The sequence below is a fragment of the Nothobranchius furzeri genome, chromosome 5 (genome assembly GCF_043380555.1).
Source record: "Nothobranchius furzeri strain GRZ-AD chromosome 5, NfurGRZ-RIMD1, whole genome shotgun sequence".
Classification (NCBI taxonomy): domain Eukaryota; kingdom Metazoa; phylum Chordata; class Actinopteri; order Cyprinodontiformes; family Nothobranchiidae; genus Nothobranchius; species Nothobranchius furzeri.
The window spans coordinates 65,178,906-65,197,987 of NC_091745.1; the positions used below are offsets into that span (position 1 = coordinate 65,178,906).

Consider the following 19,082-nt stretch of genomic DNA (forward strand, 5'->3'; position numbering starts at 1 on the left):
TTCTTGAGTCACCTCCAGGTTACTGATGGATTTAAGAGGATTTTTCAACCAATTATTGAAAAGAGGGGAATAATATATGTTTTCATCAAGCTTCAAATACAGGAAGTGAAGTTTTAGCAGTATTACTGTAAGGCTGCGTTCACTGCAGGCAAAGTGCATCAAATCCGACTCGTTGCCCAAATCGGACCCAGGTCCCTTTCATATCAGTCTGAACTATCATCCGGCCTTAAATCCGACTCGTACGTCACCAATGAACTAACTAAGGTGTCCCACTTTTCAAATCAGCTAAACATTTTGTTCCAGTTCAATAAAAAAAGTTAAGAATAAAACCGTTATTTTGATCTGAGAAACCGAACCGAACTATTCTAAAAGTCAACAAACCAACGTTGTTTAATCTGGTAAACTTCAGGAAAGGGAATGGAAACACGTGGAAGTTAAGCTGATCCTGGGTCAGAACTCTGGGACAACTACTCATACATAAATGAGTGTAAATGTTTCCTTTATTGGGTTTTATATTAAAAATAAAAAAGCTGCCACCTGCTCAGAGGGTCTTGCATCGCAGCATTTCTCCTGTGTTCATCTGGTTAACGCGCTCTGTTCACCTTTAACCCCACACAACCGGTTCTCTTGGGATGCAGCAAGCAACGTTTAAAACCAGGAAACGGTTTGTTCCAGATCACGAGTTAATTTATTTAGGATTTTTAGCAAACCCATCTGAAGCTGCATCCCACAGAAACAAGTCGTGTGGCCTCAGCGACGCCGCAGCAGCTGTTCTGGTTCCTGTTTGAGCCGCGGCGTTTCATTTTAAATATTTTCGTTGGAGCTAAAGTTTGACTTTGTGGAGGGAACTGAGAAGTAATCCCATTACCCGTTAAACCAGCCACATATGCTTTTTATTGATATTTCTATTAACTTTAGAAAGTGATTTTGCTCTTTTAATATTTGTTTTGACCAGTTGCCTAGCAACCAACAGAGCAGAGATGACAGGAAGTTACAGATATTTGTTTTTTTGCACTTAATATGTATTTGTAGCGATCAGGCAGTAGACTTTATAAAGAGCGTGGTTTCCTGTAGCAGCAGGTTGGTGACAAGTTACTGGACCTTTTAAATCTGACTTTCAGGTCATGAACGAGGTTTAGATTCATTTAAATAAACACGTTCGTGTGTGTGTGTGTGTCGGTGTCTTCAGATCATGACATTGTGGATGCAGCCCTGACCTTTTTTAACAGAGGTGTGTGTGTGTGGGGGGGTCTATTTCCTGCATCATCCGAGTGAATGTTAGAAGTCTGTTTACAGCGTTTTGTTCTGCAGCTGCTGTTTAAAGTAGAAATGTCTCCTTTCATTTCATCACGTTGAACTGGAAGTGCAAACATTCTCCTCCTCTCATTGGCTGGCTTAACAGTTTTATAACAAGAAACTTTGTACTAATGTTCAAATAAAGACGCTTTGATACGACATCTGTTTACTAGATTTATTTCCTGTTTTTACAAGGATGACTGAGTAGTGACTTTTCTAGGAGGACATGTTGGAACAGCCTAACTTTATTTACAGACAAAAGAAACGTTTTAAAACATGCTGATTTGTGCTCTTCAGCCTCCATCGTCTGGGTTTCCCAAAGCGCCAGGCACCATCAAAGCTTTGTGATGCTTTAACACCCATGTGAGATGTGGAAATGGGAGTGCATACTGGATGTTAGGGGGGGAGGGTGTAAGTGCACAAGTGAAGAAAAGCTGCAGTGGGACAACAAAAGGATGCTAACAGGTGCATAGTGATGTGGTCCCAGAAGTGTTGAGTGGAGAAGCCAGTTTCAGAGATGACGCCAAGCTACAGGCACATGTTGGAATTACTAGTGTCTGCAGCGCTCTCCGGGTCTTTACTGACACCTGGTGGCAAATATGACAAAGGCAGCAATCTATGGACACGTCTAGCGCTTGTTGAGGGTCCAGAGGGGGTCTAGGCTACTGAGGGGGTCAGCGTCGTCATCGCCTCGGGTCACATGGAGTCCCTGACCCTCTGCCGGCTGCAAAAAACTCTGCTTCGTCACCCGTTGCTTCCCTCGACCGCCCCCATCCAAGGAGAAGGCCTCTGGCGTCAGAGAAGCCAGAAGATCTAGCGATGATGGTGCCGGCGCAGTGGAAGCTGGAGGCGGGCTGCTGCAGGGAGCAGCCTCAGCTGCCGGCTGGTGATTGGCTGCAATTGGAGTCGATGGGGAGAGGCCATCAAGGCCGTTGGGTGGTGGAGGAGAGTGTGTAGGGGAGGTGAGAGGTGGGCTAAAAGAGGAGGGGGGTTGGGACTCTGGTACAGAGCAGGGGTCCTGAAACAGCTGCAGGTCAGCCATAGAGTCCAGACTTGGTAAGATAGTCCCAACCTGCTCCTCTGGGCGGCAGCAGGCGCTGGCCTCCATGGCGGGATCGTTGGCGCTGGGCGGTCGGATGCTGAGCTTAGCGATGGTGGCCTGAATGGAGCTGATGGGCATGTCACCACCGAGGACGATGTCCTGCTGAGATTCTTGTCTCGAGTAAGGCTGCAGAGGAGTCCAGAGAGAGAAATGTTCAAACAAGGAAATTAGTGAGGATGTAGCTGGTTAAATAAAAAGTTGAAAATGGTGTCCGTCAGAGTGAACCTTTGAGGCTGCAGGGTTGGTGTTTTTGGTGTAGGTGGCCGTCGTGATGCCGTGGCGCTGAAGAACCTGCTCTGCGTGCTTCAACACGGCCTCGTAGCAGAACTTCAGGTGGAGCTGGAGAAACATATCCTCATAAAACACCCGAAATCTACTCATCCATTTACTGTTCCTCACAATTTACATGAAAATATGACCAAACTAATATTAATACATGTGTTCTAAAAAATTATGGTTTTTTTTTTGTCATGGACGCCTGATCTAATCAGCTATGAAGGAAGTGCCACAGAACATCTAAATCGGTTAGAAAACATCAAACCAAAACCAGAGGTATCAGAGTGGAACTGACTTTCTCTTGCAGCATGTTCTTCCTCTGTTGTCTCAATTTCTTCACCAACAGTGGAAGGTCAGGGATCCCGTTTCCCGCCTCCAGCTCCTGCACGGCTGCGTACAACAGACAGAGGGCACCTGTGCGTCCAACACCCGAGCTTCAAAAGAAACCAGGTAAAGGTTAGACTGCAGTCTTCTGTCATGTTTGGTTGAGCCCGTTTAATTCCCTTTATCTTACTGAAGCAGGAGCTGAACTTAAAAGGTGACATCATGCGGTCAAATTTGGGTACTGCAGTCCATGTATCAAAATAAAAGCCCCCTCTTACCCACTCCCCCTCTTCCCGTTCATTAGTTTCATGGTGGTTGCCAGTTGCAGATCAGTTTGAGCTGACCATTTTTTTGATTCGTCGTTAGCAACATTAGCTCAAAGTTAGCCTAGAAAACAGAAACTGTTAGTTATCCGCAGGAGTGACATCACTCACCTACAGTGTACCACGACAGGTGTGTGTAGGGGCCTCTGGTGGAGGTAGTGCCCATGTACCTCCTGAATGAATCGCAGCAGGTTGCTCTTGCTGTCAGGAAGACCTCTAATGAGACAAATCAGTGGAAAATGATCACACACTAAATCTATTTAACATTTAAACCCTGTAACCACAGGAGACACACTGGACCTACAGCTCTGGCCAGGAAGTGAACTGCAGGTGAACGACGGTGCGCTTCAGGCTTTGGTCGCGGTACTGCAGACTGATCATGCGCTCCACGTGGGTCGGAGTCATCTTCTGTGTGGTTAGGCTGAGTGTGATTGGTCCCTGAGAGAGCTGCTGGCCACGCTCCGTAGGGAAGTAGCGCAAAACTTTCCCCTGGAACACACCGGACACAAATCTCACGACTTGTAAAAAAAAAAAAACCTTGAAAACTTCAGTTGACAAAAGATTTTAAGGCTTAAACTTTGTACCTTTTCCAGCTCCTGCTCGGAAACGAGCATGACAATCAGTGACACCTTCTGCTCGTACACCATCAGCCAGAAGTCCGCTGCCGTGCCGGTGAGCGGAGCCTGGGTGGCAATAAGGCGAGGGCAGTATGGTGACAAGTCTTCCACATAGCTGGCGTTGATGTAGTCGTCCTTGCCTGACTGCAGCACTACACGGTTGATGTCATAAGGCATGACATCCTGGTGGCGGTTCTTCATGGTGTAGCAGCGGGCGATGGCGATAGAGAGCTGGCGCGCGTCCTTTTCCTGCTGGTCCTGCAGCTCTTTCCAACGGGAATCCAAAACTGACAGACCACCCTCGTTCTCCGAGGGGTGCTCCAGGGCATCTACCTGGGCTCTGTAGCGCTCCAGTTCACCGTGAAGACGAGCAACACACTCTGGGGCTTGGTATGGATCACCGTGGATCAGGAGAACTCCCTGGGAGCTCTTCTTTCGACGCTCCCCATCTTGGGGGTCAGCTTTGGTTGGCTGGAGGACGTTAGTGGGGGCCTTGGTGCCTCCGGGTTGGCTCTCTGGACTGGAAGAGAGGAGATCATCTGTGCTTGAGTTCTCCCGTTGAAATAATGATGTGGAGGGAGAAATGGCTGAGGGAGAAGGAAGAGCGGCTGGGGCGGTGCTTCCGGGAGTCGTGGCTGGTGCGGGTATCTGCTGGGGGTTCAGACCCAGAGAGGTAGGACCTGGGGATGGAGATGGGGAAGGGGGGATAGTGTTGGCTGGCTGCACTGCTGTGGGACCTCCAGGAGAGGGCTGAATCAAGTGCTGAGCAGGGGTGGCATGGGGGCCAATGACAGTTGGTTGTTGTGACGCACCTGGGGGGACATTTGTCCCCGGAGCAGACGGATACATATTAGACGGCTGTGAAAGAGTCATAGGAAGAGAAGCTGCAGGCTGAGGCGCCAAAGGCTGTTGGGGCATCATGGGAGCTCCACCAGGGTAACACACCCCCCCAGAATGAGCTAGGTGTGACTGGGACTGGCTGGAGATCTGCACGGGCTGCTGTGGAATATTTGGTATAGGAGGCTGGCCAGGCATGGACTGATGCTGTGCAGGCATTGCACTCTGAGGCATTTGGGGCATAGGCCTTCTGGGCAAGTGCACCTGAGGACCAGAGGCCATTTGAGGTTGTGAAGCAGGAGGCATCTGAGGGTGCATGGTAGGGGGAGTGGGCTGGCTGGGTGGAGGAACGTAGCTCATTGAGACTGGAGGCATCATCTGACCCGAACGGGGCAATTGTGGCCTATGAGCGCCTGGTATTTGCATCTGAGTGTGGGGCAGAATCTGCTGGGCACTTGGATTGATTGGAGTTTGTTGCTGCTGTGGCACCATCTGCTGGTGAGGGAGTCCAGAGGGCATCTGTTGGTTGGGATAGGGCAGATACGGGATAGATGCAGGGGCCACCGACTGGGAGTGAGCAGGTGGATGCACAGTCTGAGGTGGCCTTGGCATCGAGCCTGGCATCAGGTGAGGGGGCTGTTGGGGCATATAGGTCTGTGGAGTCTGGTAGCCCTGGGGTATCTGAGATTGTGGTGGGAAACCATTTTGTTGATGTGGCTGAAGCTGACCAGGAAAGGGTTGTCGGTACTGAGGAGGAACGCCAGGCTGAGGGGGAATATATCCATGAGTGTAAACTTGTTGGTTCTGAAGAGGACCAAGGGCAGGCCTAGGTCCAGGTTGGTACCCCTGAGGGAGAGGCTGGGTGTATTGCAGTGGATGCTTCTGTTGCTGTGTTGCAGGTCTCTGACCCTGGCCTTGAACCGGACCTCCTGGTTGGGGCATCATGTGAGGGTACGCTCCGATCTGTGGTACTGTGTAGCCAGTTGAGGCAGCAGGGGGAAGAGGGTGGTGTGGTGTGGGGGTGTAGCTGGCAATAGGAGCCAGGATGGTGTCCACAGTCGTGGTGGAGGGTCGGACAGGCACTGGGGCAACAGGGCCTGGCGGAGCAGTTTGTGGAGTGGATGGCCGATAGCCAGGCATAACAGGCTGGGATTGGTGTGGAGGCCTCTGTGGAGTCATCTGAGGATGGGGCATGTGTGGAGGAGGTCCTTGTGTTGCCATCGCCCCTGAAGTAGGAAACTGAGAAATCCTCGCCAGAAGCTCTGGGGGTGGCAGGTTAGCAGGGAAGTGAGGGAGACCAGCAGCTGGCGCACCAGGCCAAGGCAGAGAGGAGCTTCCACCTAGCTTAGCACCTGGTAGCATAAAGGCTTCAGGGCCAGGCAGACGACCGGCAGGTGCAGGGAAGGAGGGAATATCAGGAGGGAGGCTGCAAAGGTCTTCAGGCAAGTCGCCCCCCAAGGCTAAAATCGCCGCACTGAGCTGGGCCAGCTCTGGATCCTCAATGCTAGAAGAGGAGTCAACATCAGAACCCCTGGGCTTCAGGGTGGGCTTAGCAGCTGTGGGACGAGCTGGGGGCTTCTTCTGGGTCTCTCTACAAAAGGAAAGAAAACAACAAGAAGACTTAAGTGTACGTAAAAAGGTGGAGTTTATTGTAGAAACCATCACTTCTGCAAAAGAGTATGATCCTTACTTCTCTAGGGCGGGCCTCCTCTCCTCTGCCCTGGTCTGACACAGGGTCTTGGCTCTCTCCAGCAGACGTGATGCTTTGGCCTCCAGGTCATCATAAAACTCCTTTCCCTCCAGAGACTTCTTCATCAGGTCTTCGTAGGCCTCATACGACCCCACCAGTCCCTGGACGGTACCGTTCCACTGCTGCTCCGTCTGGTTCAGGCCCTTACGCACCGAGGCGTACTGAACATTTGCCTCGGTCAGGGCTTTCAAGATGTTTTCTTGTGCTGCAAGGTTTTGGTCAATATAAACCTTCACCTGCTCATACTTCTTCAGCTGCTCCTCGAATATCCGCTGGAAAAGAATTCAAATCGTTTTAGGTACATATTATTATAGTACTTTTAAAAAATGAAGTACCTTCATGTCGGTTCTTTCTGTGGTGACGAGAGTAGAGGTGATGTCGTCCTGGTGGATGAGGTCACGAAGCTGTTTCTCCAAAGAGCTCCGCTGTTCCCTCATCTCCTGAACCTTTCCCAGGATTCGCTTCATACGTTGCAGGCCTGCCATTTCCTCTGCAGACGGACGTGCACCGTTAGGTTCACAATCACGTCTCGAATGTCAGCACAGTCCAATAAACGCCAAACACTCTGCTAAAACACTAAACTCCTGGAGCACCCACTCACCTTCACTCAGCTGGGGCCTCGGTAAGGTGTCCTTCAGAGTTTCCAGCGGCCCCCCAAGCAGACGCAGATTGCTGATGTGTAGGTTCATCGCCCTGTGGAGCTCCGTATTGGTGAAACTGGCCTTCTCGTGGGCCTCCATGTACTTCTCCAGGTCCCGGCGGATCTCGGCCAGAGCTTGGCTCTGTGCTGCTGGGTGAACCTCGGCTGCCGCGGGGCCAAAGGCCTCCTGGAGCATCCGCTCACCAGACTCATCCGCCTCTAGAACATCCCGAATTTCTTTCAGCGATGACTCCACGTCGGTGAAGACTCCTGAGAGAACTGCAAGAAAAGAGTTTGGAGTTCACGAGACGTTACTTCCAATCATGCACACATGTGCAACCTATAATGAATTTGGGCATTAGCAAACACTTGATTAGCTGTAACAACAGAACATGCTCTGAGATACAGGATTCAGAGGATTTTTAGATGTTACTTCAACTGAGGCATTAGCTGCCATTCCTACCAACCCTGCATGGACTGAATGAGGCTCTTGACGGTGTCTGGTCGAACGCTGAGAGCAGCACACTTCTCCATGAGGACCGGAGGGATGTGATTGTACATATCCAGGTTGTCAACAGACTCTGGCTCCAAGCCCAAAGAGTCCATGAACTGCCTGTAGGACGAGACAAAACAAGACATTTGACAGTGGACGAAAATGATAAAAGCTTCATTTTAGATGTTTGAGCAGCTTAAAGGCCCACTTTGAATGAAAATAGAAGTCATGGCTGGAAAATATCACAGAATAGCATGCTGAAACGTCTAACAACAACAACAATCTCCAGAGACAAAAATATAAACAAAATCATAGCCAAGTTCCTCCAAAACACACAAACGCTCAAGAACTTACTCCAGAGTTTCATTTTTATTGTCGATCTTGGCCATCACATCCCTGAGCAGCTTGGCTTTCTCCTCACTGGTGAAAACAGACATAATTAGATTTAAAAAAAAAAGATTTGACTGAATACTTTGTTTCACACCAGTGATCCACTGAAGCAGCCCACCTGTACAGAGAAGAGGCTTCGTGGGCGGCCATGGGCACCAGTTTGGTAAAGAGGTCTGGCCCGGTGACACTGGGGTCGGTGGGATTGACGGGCAGAGGTTTCACCAGCGGAGCGCCTACAAACACATGAGCATCTCATCTTGAGTTATTAACCCTTTGATGCATGAATTATGAAATCTTCAAACGTGATTTTTTAAACTTTTTTTTCATTCATCCTTAGGGGCGAATGAAACAAATTTCAGCAAATATTATTTGTAACATTTTGTTAATTTACAAAAAATTTATTACATGTCCATCTCAGTGGACAGCGTGCATTCTGAACATGAAATATGTTGGCTTGACTTGCTGAAGTCCATATAGAGGGGCTCAAATGCAATAAAGTCTTCAACAACTGTGCTTAATAGCAAAAATAAAGAAATAACAATTTTGAGTACCTGTCCACTGTAGCGACCATTATGCATCAAAGGGTTAAAGACCAAATTCACCCATTTTAAAAAAATCTACTGTGGTCTCTAGTATAAATGAACGCCTTGTAGATCTCTGTGGGGGCAAAAAAGCTCTGGTGCTCCTGTTTCAGGAAGTAGAAGTTAGTCAGAGGAGAAGTGAGCAGAAAACAGCAGGACTTGGAGTCTTATTATTATTACCTGATATTCAGACATCTCACCTCTGACTGGTTAACAGCAACGCAACTCTACCACTGACTCTGCTTTGCAACCCATCCATCCATCAATTTTCAGTCGCTTATCTGGTGTTGGGTCGTGAGGGCAATAGCCTAAGCAGGAAGGTCCAGACTTCCCTCTCCCCAGCCACTTGGACCAGCTCCTCCGGGGGAATCCCAAGGCGTTCCCTGGCCAGGCGTGAGACATAGTCTCTCCAGCATGTCCTGGGTCTAACTTTAGGCCATCTTCCAGTTGGACGTGCCAGGAAAACTTCACCAGGAAGGCGTTCAGAAGGCATCCTGACCAGATGCCCGAGCCACCCAAACTGGCTCCTCTTGATGTGGAGGAGCAGCGGGTCTACTCCGAACCCCTCCCAGATGACCGAGCTTCTCACCCTATTTCTAAGGGAGAGCCCAGCCACCCTGGGGAGAAAACTCATTTCGGCCGCTTGTACCCGCAATCTCGTTCTTTCGGTCACTACCCAAAGCTCATGACCATAGGTGAGGGTAGGAACGTAGATCGACCGGTAAATCAAGAGCTTTGCCTTCTGGCTCAGCTCTCTCTTCACCACGACAGACCGGTACAATGCCCACATCACTGCAGATGCAGCACCAATCCGCCTATCGATCTCACGCTCCAGCTTTCCCTCACTCGTGAACAAGACCCCGAGATACTTAAAACTCCTCCACTTGGGGCAGGACCTCATCCCTGACCCGGAGGCCTTTTCCGACTCAAGGCCGAAACTCAAGACCATGGTCTCAGATTTAGAGGAGCTGATTCGCATCCCAGCTGCTTCACACTCGGCTGTGAACCGTTGCAATGAGAGCTGAAGATCATGTTCTGGTGAAGCCAACAGGACCACATCATCTGCTTTGCAACGTTGATGTTTTACCTCCACAAATAACAAAGCCTGAAGGAGTTCTGCCATGTTGTGGAGTTGCCAATGCTAACGGTGAGCTTCTACTTGCCAAGACGTGCTCTGCTCTCTCCTGGACACTAAACCAACAGCCTTCCCCGTCGCGAGCCAAGATGGGTGAGTCCATGAAAGTTCATTTTACATTATGACGTGCAAATGACTGGCTTCTCTTATCCGAGTGCTTTCCCGTCTATTTTCTATTAGCGGCTATTGCAGGAAATAGGGGTAGACAACTATTTTCATATTCAGCCTGCATGTGAAATTTATAGTGACCAATCATAAAAACAAAAAGCAATTTTTTTCTCAATGAACCTGCTTTAAAAAAAAAACAAAAGCAAATAAAATCAACACAGAGAGAGAAAAAAAATGTCATTCTCTCATGTTTTTGTAGGATTTTCTACATAAAAAAAACGTCATTCTCTCGTGTTTTTGTAGGATTTTCTACATCAAAGCTCTGCCTGCCATCATTCAATGATAGGTTTTAATTCATGGATGTGAAACAGAAGAAGCAATTATGATAATCAAATAACAAAACCCTTTTATAAGCAGGTCCAAGACTGAGTCACAGAACCAGTCACACACACTCATCACTCTGCTTACACACTTTAAAAATAAGTCAACAGACAAAACCTGTTTTGCATGCATTCAGCAACTGAGCACATGCAAAAGTTACCTTTGACAGAGGCAAGAGTCTCCAGAGACGGAACTGTCTCGTGATAAATGAAGTCGTTGTCCTTTTTGGCAGAATTAAACCTGCAGATTCAAAGAAATGAAAACTCTAAGAAAAAGTCATCAGATAAATATTTGCAGTTTTGTCAGACTAAGACTCCGGTGAAACAACATTTTAGGACTCAAAGCTCACTTTCCACCAACAACATCCATGGTGAACTTCAAGGCTTCTTGCACGCTGTCGGGTTGACCCTGATTGTAACAGAGCAAGAAAAAAAAGGCAGGTTTAGTTTCAGTTAACCTGGAGGGCTGAACCTCTGCAGTGAAAGTAAAATGTGGGACAATCGTTTACCTTCGCTAGCTTGATGGCTTCACTGAGTTTGTCTGAGGAGCTCTGCAGATATGCCAACTGTGGAGAAGTTTCAACACTTAGATGATTGAAAATGAATTTACTATGAATGACTAATTAACCCAAAATATGAATTAAAGGTGTGGTTCACTCAGTTAATAAATACATTTACAGTGGTCTCTAGTAGGAATGAATGCCTTGTAAGTCGTACTCTGGAGAAAAAGCTCCAGTGCGCCTTTGTCAGGAACTAGAAGTGAGCCACATCAGAGCTGAGCTTCAGACGGCAGGATCTGGAGTTATTTCCTGATATTCACCATCTCACCTTTGATTGGCTAACAGCAACGCAAATCCACCACTGACTCCATTTGCTTTGCAACGTAGATGTTTCATCTCCACAAATAACATAAACCTGAAGGAGTTCCGCCATGTGGTGGACATGCTAATAGTTAGCTTCTACTAGCAGAGACGCGCTCTACTTTCTCCTGGATGCTAAACCAACAACAACCTTTCCTGTTTCTCAGTTAACGTGGCCCTTAATGAGTGTAATTAAGAGAAGGAGCAAATAAATGTATGAAAAATTCAGGTGATTTCTTTAGTAATGTCAGAAACACTGTTAAAACCATTAGACATCCCTGCAAGCCAGCAAGCTGCCCTGCTGAGCTAGTGCTGTTGACACTACAGGCAGGAACATTTATAAATGTCTGCATTTCATATTTATGTTTATATATTCATTTTCAAAATCAGAATAATAACAATTTAACCATTTTGAAGCTTTGAATCAACATTAGGCCCCAACAATTTAACATTTGGGCTGCTCATCCCGGTTGGAAAACATTTATTATTGTTTTTACGCAGATAAGAATCAAAAGAGAGTTGATAAATGTGGCGTTTACCCGTTCTCCAAACTTATGCTGCTCCTCGGCCTGTTTTCCCATGTGAAGCTGTTAAAGGACAACAACTATTGTTAACATTTTAAACAAAAGTTTTTACCTTCGTAAGCTCTACCTTTGTAAGTACTAAAAGGGCTATGCTAGAATTTACCGTCACACATGCTATGACTCACATGTGCAATAGAAGCAAAGTAATAGATCTTCATCTGAACCAGTTTTTTCCAGTCTTTCTGGATCTTTCCCAGCATGGAGGCTGTTTCCGAGTTCTCCAGAGCCCTGCATGCTTCTTTATAGTAATCCACCACCTGCAAGCATCGCCACCACAAACATCAGCTTTCAAATCAGAGGGAATAATCCCTAAAATGAAATAAATGTTTAAAGAGCAAGTCACTCCAAATCAACATTTTTTTTTGCTGATAAATCATATAAATGAGTGTCTGATCGTGCTGCAGACAAATGTAGTCAGTAATTCGGCACTTTAGTGCATCTTAGTTAAAATTTAAATATTCTGCCTAAAACTGTCAGTGTTGCACCGTTGTCACGTAAAAACTCAGCACTGCATTTGAATTTAAATCTGATGTCGCTATTGGCTAAGAGGTACACTATGATGTTAGATGGTACATTATGATGTCACAATGTTGTGTGTGTGTATTTGTTAGCGGCTCCACCCTCTCGGTCTGCTAGGCAACAGCATTTGTTAAATTTTTCAAACAGGAAGTGGGAGTTGAGTAGAGTAAGAATCTGGTAGGGGGTGTCTTGCTCTTTAACAACAAAACATAAACCTGAGCACTGATGCGAGCAACCAGAAAGCTCTTCCTGTTGTCCAACATGGACTTCTCCAGAAGACACTCCTGAGCCTGGCCCTGGGAGACAGACAGTTTATTAATGTGTGTGTGTGTGTGTGTGTGTGTGTTTGTGCGTGCGTGCGTGCGTGCGTGTGTGTGTGTGTGTAACCTACCAGCATAAGGTTGATGTTGAGGTTGAGGATCTGGTGGCTCATATCCACACTAAAGTTGTGGCTGAAGTGGTCTTTAAGGTAGGAGAAAGCTCCAGCTGAGCACTGGAAGTGGGTGCACGACACCTTCATCCCCTGGAAACACAGCAGATTTACTCAGACCGGGTGTGTGCATAAGCGTTTATGTGTGTGTGTGCATGCATGCATGCATGAGCGTGTGTGTGCATGGGCATGTATGAGTCTGTATGTATGTGTTAGATGTGTGTGTGTGTGTGTGTGTGTGTGTGTGTGTGTGTGTGTGTGTGTGTGTGTGTGTGTGTGTGTGTGTGTGTGTGTGTGTGTGTGTGTGTGTGTGTGTGCATGAGCATGTATGAGTCTGTATGTGTGTTAGACGTGTACGTGTGTGTGTGTGTGCGTGTGTGTGTGTGTATGTGTGTGTGCGTGTGTGCATGAGCATGTGTGTCCGTATGTATACGCATGCATGATCGTTTGTATGTGTGTGTGTGTGTGTGTGTGCATGAGCATGCATGTTCATGTATGTATGTGCATGCATAAGTGGTGGTGTGTGAGTGAGTGAGTGTGTCATACCTCCTCAGAGACCCTGTTATCCATGGCTCCCAGCATAGAGTGCAGGGCCCCTGCAGAGATTAAACAAACCATTTGGAGAAGTTTGACACTCCTACGAAGCAGATTCAGCCTGTATTTCTGTATTTCTCATACGTTTTTATAAACAGGAAGTGCATGTTCTGCTGCTTTTTCAGCAACCTTTATGTACTTTCATCCCATGGAGGAAAATACATTTGGAAGTAATTTCCTTAAACTTTACATGTTCTAGCTGTCATTGAGAATACACTGATCCCAAACTAAAACGAGTCGTCGGTCAGCAGACAAAAATATCATTTCTGATTTAATGTCACGATAACTCACCAAGATTGTAGAGGATGCATGCTTGCTCATAGCTGATGTCATCATGGCTGACAGTTTTTCCTGAGAAAATCTCAGTCCTGAACAAGATTCAAGATGAACAAAAAAAAAACGTAAATGCTATGAAGCTGCATGAGTAAACACATCGACTCCACTTCAAAATAAGAATGAATGTCATTTACTACATTATTAATTCATATTTTTCTGATTTTGTTTTATTTTTTGTACAGATCTGTTAAACAACTTCAGCTGTGTTCAAAGATAATTATTGGATATTTGGCTTTCTTGCTAAAACATCTTTGCTGCCTCATTTGGCCCTGGCCCGCTCCTTCTGCCTGCAGAACAAATGTTACCATGAAAGTCCCAGTAGCTCAAAGGTAAAGAAGACTGCATGCATGAGTACAATAACATGTGTGTTTTAGTGTGGCATTACCATGAAATGGGCACAGCAGCCTCCTGGCCCATCCCCATTGGAACCCGACTCTGGAGGTAATGCAGCTGGCCGAAGTACTTCCTCAGGGTGCTGCATCCCTCGAAGTCCCTCGTCACGTTGACGGCGCTCTGTCAAAACAGACACGATGGATGTGTTTCTGCTGTGTTGCATCAGGTGTTCTTAACCTCCAGAGCTACTAAATCACTCATTATCGATGGCTCTATCGATATTTCCCTCCGTGACTGTCGGTGGAGCTCTTTTTGGATGCGTCAACGTTTGACTTGAGTTATAGCTTGACTCGCGGCTCAGACGGATGAAGGTGTCGAACAAACAAAGCACACATCATTTGTCTGTTACACAGTGGAGATGAGAAAAACGAATGATTACATATAAGCAGCTCTACTGGAATTCATTACAGAGTCTTCTCCGGAGTCGGGAAGTTCCCATCCTTATTAGTGCTTGGAAATGGAGACACAGGAAGAATAATTCAAGAAACATATTTTAAAAGATGACAAGAAGCTATACATAACGTCCAAAAGGAACAAATGATTAATGATTGCGGCATAAATAACACCTCAAAAACTAAAATACAGAAACCAAACTTTATTTCACGCTCTACCAATGTACTTTAGATTAAGAGGGGCCTACACTCATTTTTCAACATTTCAGTGGCCTCTGGTATAAATGAATACATTGTGAGGCGTTCTCTGCAGAAGAAAAGGACTGGTGCTCCTGTTTCAGGATGTAAAAGGTAGCCCGAGGAGAGGGGTGAAGAAAACGGCAGGATTTGCACTCTGATTTCCTGATTTTGAACATTTGGCTTCTGATTGGCTAACAGCAGCGCCACTTCACAACTAACCCAAGCCAGAAGGAGTTCCTGCCCTGTTGTGGAGTAGGGCTGAACGATCTATCGTTTTTGGACCGAAATTGCTATTTCAAACACCGAAATTGCTATTTCAAACAGCACGATCAAATGACCGTCAAAGCTGTGTTATCTTTTTAGCGGTTTTGACTGATCCAGGATCTCTTGTGTAACTTTTCTTCACATCCGGTTTCCCCCTGTGTTGTGGCGGAGGCAACAGCCAGCGCGGGGGAGGGGGTGTACCGTCCAGAGCCAAGCCCAAATCCACAGCTGCACATTTAAAATGTTTTCCCTGTTTTATTTCTCCCCACACGGCACCGCTAGAGCCGATAATGATAGCACCGTAGGTGAGTGAGGGAGAAAAAGACTCCTCCCACATCTGAGCAGGTTCAGGCTGATTTCTAAAGCTTGGTTTATGCTTCATCAGCGCGGAATCACGCACTTTAGTTGACTTGAAAGTTCAACTTCTCTTTTAAAAATGGTTTGAATTTTTCTGATGGCACACGTTAGCGCAAACAAGCCAATGTGTCAGTGTCTCTTTGACATTATTTGCTATTTAATACATTTGAAAGCTGGTTCTACCTTCAGATTTCCTCCTTGCATTTTTGCAGTAGAACAAGAACGTTTTTTATAAAGCACCTCTCTAGATAAAAATTACAAGCTGCTTCACAAGCACATAAAACATTTTCAAAATGATAATAATGGGAGAAAATATTAATAGCTTTAATTGTTTTTATTGTATGATTAAATAGTAAGTATTATTGTGAATGATTTGTTGTACTAGATTGGAATCTAGACCATATTTTCACTTAAAAAACAGGATGGCTTGGCAGGCTAGTGTTGTACCTTTGCTTGAAGAAAACCGTGAATTGAACTAAAATTGCAATTTCTGCGAGAAAAATCGCAATTCAATCTTTTCCTAAAATCGTTCAGCTCTAGTGTGGAGCGGCTAATGCTAACGGTTAGCTTCTACTGGCAGAGTTGTGCTATGCTATCACCCGGACGCTAAAACAACAGCAGCCTTCCCTGTCGTGAGTGAAGATGGGTGAGCCCACGATTGTTAAGTGACAGTGTGACGTAGATCTGTCAGGATTTTTCTAGTCCGAGTTTCCCCCGTCTATTTGCAGATGGCCACTAGTGTCACAAATCCCTGGGAGCACAACCTCCAGCAAAATGACAAGCACATCAGACTCCTTTTCATCACTGGCAATGAGTGAAGAGGTAAACGTGTAAAACAACAGCGTTTATGAATGGTGAAAGTTTTGTAACCGCTTGTTACAGAGCAGTAAATGTGTTTTGTCCTCACGGGCTCCCATAGAAGGAAACGTGGCGTCTAATATGGAGTCGCCCAGAAACTTAGACCTACTCCCATGTATTTAAGACCCGATTTTTATGGTTATATGTTACAAAGCCGCCAATATTTTTCAATAACTGGGCATCATTTAATTGATTTTTACCAACAATTTGATAAATATTTCTAGAGATTAACAGTAAAAACTACTAAATCACTTGTTTTCCGATCAACCCAACTAGTCTGGATGGACACTCGTTCAGTGAATGTTTTTTCTTTCCACATTTTTTAAAGTCCGGGCCTCTCTACTTAGGCTACTGCCCCTGAGACCCGACCCCAGATAAGCGGACTAAAATGGATGGATTGATGGATGGTCACATGTTCTGACAAAGTTTCCTGTCCTGCTCACCTGCCGAAGAGTCTCCAGTTTCTTCAGCTGCTCGTTGTAGCTGTCCGGATTCTCTCCATAGTTCTTTAGAATGAACTGAAAGTGAACAAATATGGTGTCAAAAACAAAATGAGTACATTTTAAAGCTTCAGTCTCAACGCCAGAACCAAACTTATCACATGATGTGTAGAAGATTAAATAAAAAGCCAAGAAGGTTCTCCTCCAGGCTCTTTCCCATGATGCTTTGCCAAGACTTTCCCTGCCTCAGCTACATTAAGCAGTAAGCCACTTAATGTCAGGTCAGCAGGTTAGAGGTTCCTGCAGATATTCTCGTTCTTTTCCAAGCTCCGATCGTCCAGGTTTTAGTTAAATCACTGAGGGCCAGTAAAAATGAATGAATTAATAGAATTTATTAAACCCACAGTGGGGAAATTCACACGTTAGAAAGAAGCACAACCACTAAACAACGAGACAAACAGCATCTTGGAAAATGAAAAGATGCCTTTTGCTTTGCAAGCCAGGCGTCCACTCTGGCGTCTCAAACTGTTCACAAATTCCAAATAAGATTTTACTTGTATTTTTTGTTGTGATTTAACAAATGTCAACTAATTAGCCCAAGGAGCATTAGCCAGCATGTTTTGTAAAAAAAAAAAAAAATATATATATATATATATATATATATAAAATTTGTTCTAGGAATGCAGAATATATCGGCATTAATATCGGTATCGGCCGATGTTAGAAATGTTTTAACATATAGGCATCATTCCATTTGTTTATCTGTTTCAGAGGGTGAGGGGGGTGGTATGTATTTGTTTAGTCATGTGACAGAGATTGTAATCATCTCAGAAGTGTAAATGTGTGAGGTGTGTGTACACAATAACCTAAATTCAGCTTTAATCATTTTCATTCTATACAAAATCTGCTGATTTTAGAAGCATTCATGTTAGTATTTCGATATTGGCAAATATTGGTTATTGGCCACAACGGTGATGTTAATATCGGATATCGGCCCAAAATTTCATATTGATGCATCACTAATCTATGTATGTGCTGACTTAACGAGTGAATTTCTCCATTGTGGGATCAATATAGTCTATTTTATTCTATCGCATTGTTAAATCTATTAACTTTGAAAGAAATGTCAAAACTCTAGTTTTTCATACATACATTATTTTTGTTTTACTGACTATTTCTAGTATTTCCGTCATGATGAACTCGACCAGGAGGCTAAACTTCACATTCCCTTTCATTCAGCAGTTAGTGGGGTTTAATATTTACCAAACTTACCAAACTGTGTTTTGAATGTGCATTACGTGGAAGTGACAAAAACTTGAGAGGACTGAGATTCCTTCAGGTGCATCACGTGACATTCAGATCACTGTTTTCCTGTCGGTAACAGGGCTATGGGGCTCACAGCGTCGTTGTTTACCCTTTCATTTTGGTCTGAGCCGCTGTCAGTATTGTGGCAAATAGTTAAATTGATTGTTGGCCAACAATAAAAGCTAACTCCTTGTGTATTTTTTGTGGAGGAGTAGGCTAACGCTAGCCACCAAAAGGCGGTGTGGGCTTTACCAGATCCAGACCTTAGCTAACTGCCAAACAAACCTTCTGGAAATTTCCACCAACTGATACGCGAACGGTGCCACACGTCGGCCTTAGAATCGGAGTACCCAGCCTAGTTCGGGTGACTTTCGACCTCAGCCCTGTTGCTCCTTTCCCCACCCAGCTCACCTGCCTGACGGACGGGCTGAACTGGAACTCCCCAGCTTCCTTCAGATCCAGCCAGATCATCGGCATGCGGGGGACCGCCTCCATCGCCGCCTACGCTACTCGACACTGTCGCCCAGGCTGGATGTCAGAAACCCGCCAGGTGTTGCCTGGACGTTAGTGTTATTTTTCCTGAAGATCGCTTTCCTCCAAACAACTGTGTCATGTATCCATTTACACATCAGCCGGAAACTGGAAACGTACGTGACGTAGGCCTCAAACACGCGCCGTGAGGTATTGTGGGAAATGTAGTCAACTATCCAATTACTCTTTAAAATAAAGAAAATTTGAGCAGAAACAGTTTATTTCTTCATTAGCATGGCTTATATACAAACGTATTTATTAATAATTATTTCATAAAATAAAAAATATCCATACTGAAGCAAATGTATGAAGAAGATGCTGCAGGAGGAAAATTAAGAAAGGTTTTTTTCATGTAGCAACTTTCACCATAAAAATCAGAACACACTTCACAAGCACAATTAAACATTTTAAATTATGTAAAAAGATTATAATAACAAAGTGGAACCAGTTGATATGAATTGGTTAAGTTAATTCAACACTTAACTTCTTAGAGTGAGGGATTGTGCCCGGTTTCCATGGTGGCCCCACACGGGTTTGCCCACAAAGATTTGAACGAGCCCGTATATGAGTCAAACCATCTGGGTCTCTTTTGAGAATCCATGTAGGGCCCCATAAAATCTATGTGGGCAAAAATCAATGCGGGCAGACCCCTGTGGGTCCACCATGGAAACCATGGACAAACCCAGCTGGACCCCAGTTGGTTTGCTCACATATATGTATGCTGGCT

The 19,082-nt window shown here is 45.4% G+C and overlaps 1 protein-coding gene across 1 annotated transcript; it reads right to left on the bottom strand.

Moving 5' to 3' along the window:
- Positions 1-1,457: 1,457 nt before the first annotated feature.
- Positions 1,458-18,463, bottom strand: ptpn23a (protein tyrosine phosphatase, non-receptor type 23, a). The gene is made up of 24 exons (XM_015949866.3): positions 18,236-18,463; positions 16,523-16,597; positions 13,961-14,088; positions 13,531-13,607; positions 13,192-13,241; positions 12,607-12,738; positions 12,431-12,511; positions 11,822-11,953; positions 11,652-11,699; positions 10,762-10,818; positions 10,603-10,661; positions 10,414-10,493; positions 8,167-8,281; positions 8,013-8,078; positions 7,633-7,778; positions 7,127-7,444; positions 6,861-7,015; positions 6,466-6,797; positions 3,906-6,366; positions 3,626-3,810; positions 3,433-3,537; positions 2,970-3,108; positions 2,624-2,737; positions 1,458-2,524 (listed from the first exon to the last, which is right to left on the bottom strand). Exons 1-24 carry the CDS (start codon positions 18,317-18,319, stop codon positions 1,925-1,927), a joined length of 5,739 nt encoding a protein of 1,912 aa, XP_015805352.3. The 5' UTR covers positions 18,320-18,463; the 3' UTR covers positions 1,458-1,924.
- Between the last annotated feature and the right edge of the window lie 619 nt (positions 18,464-19,082).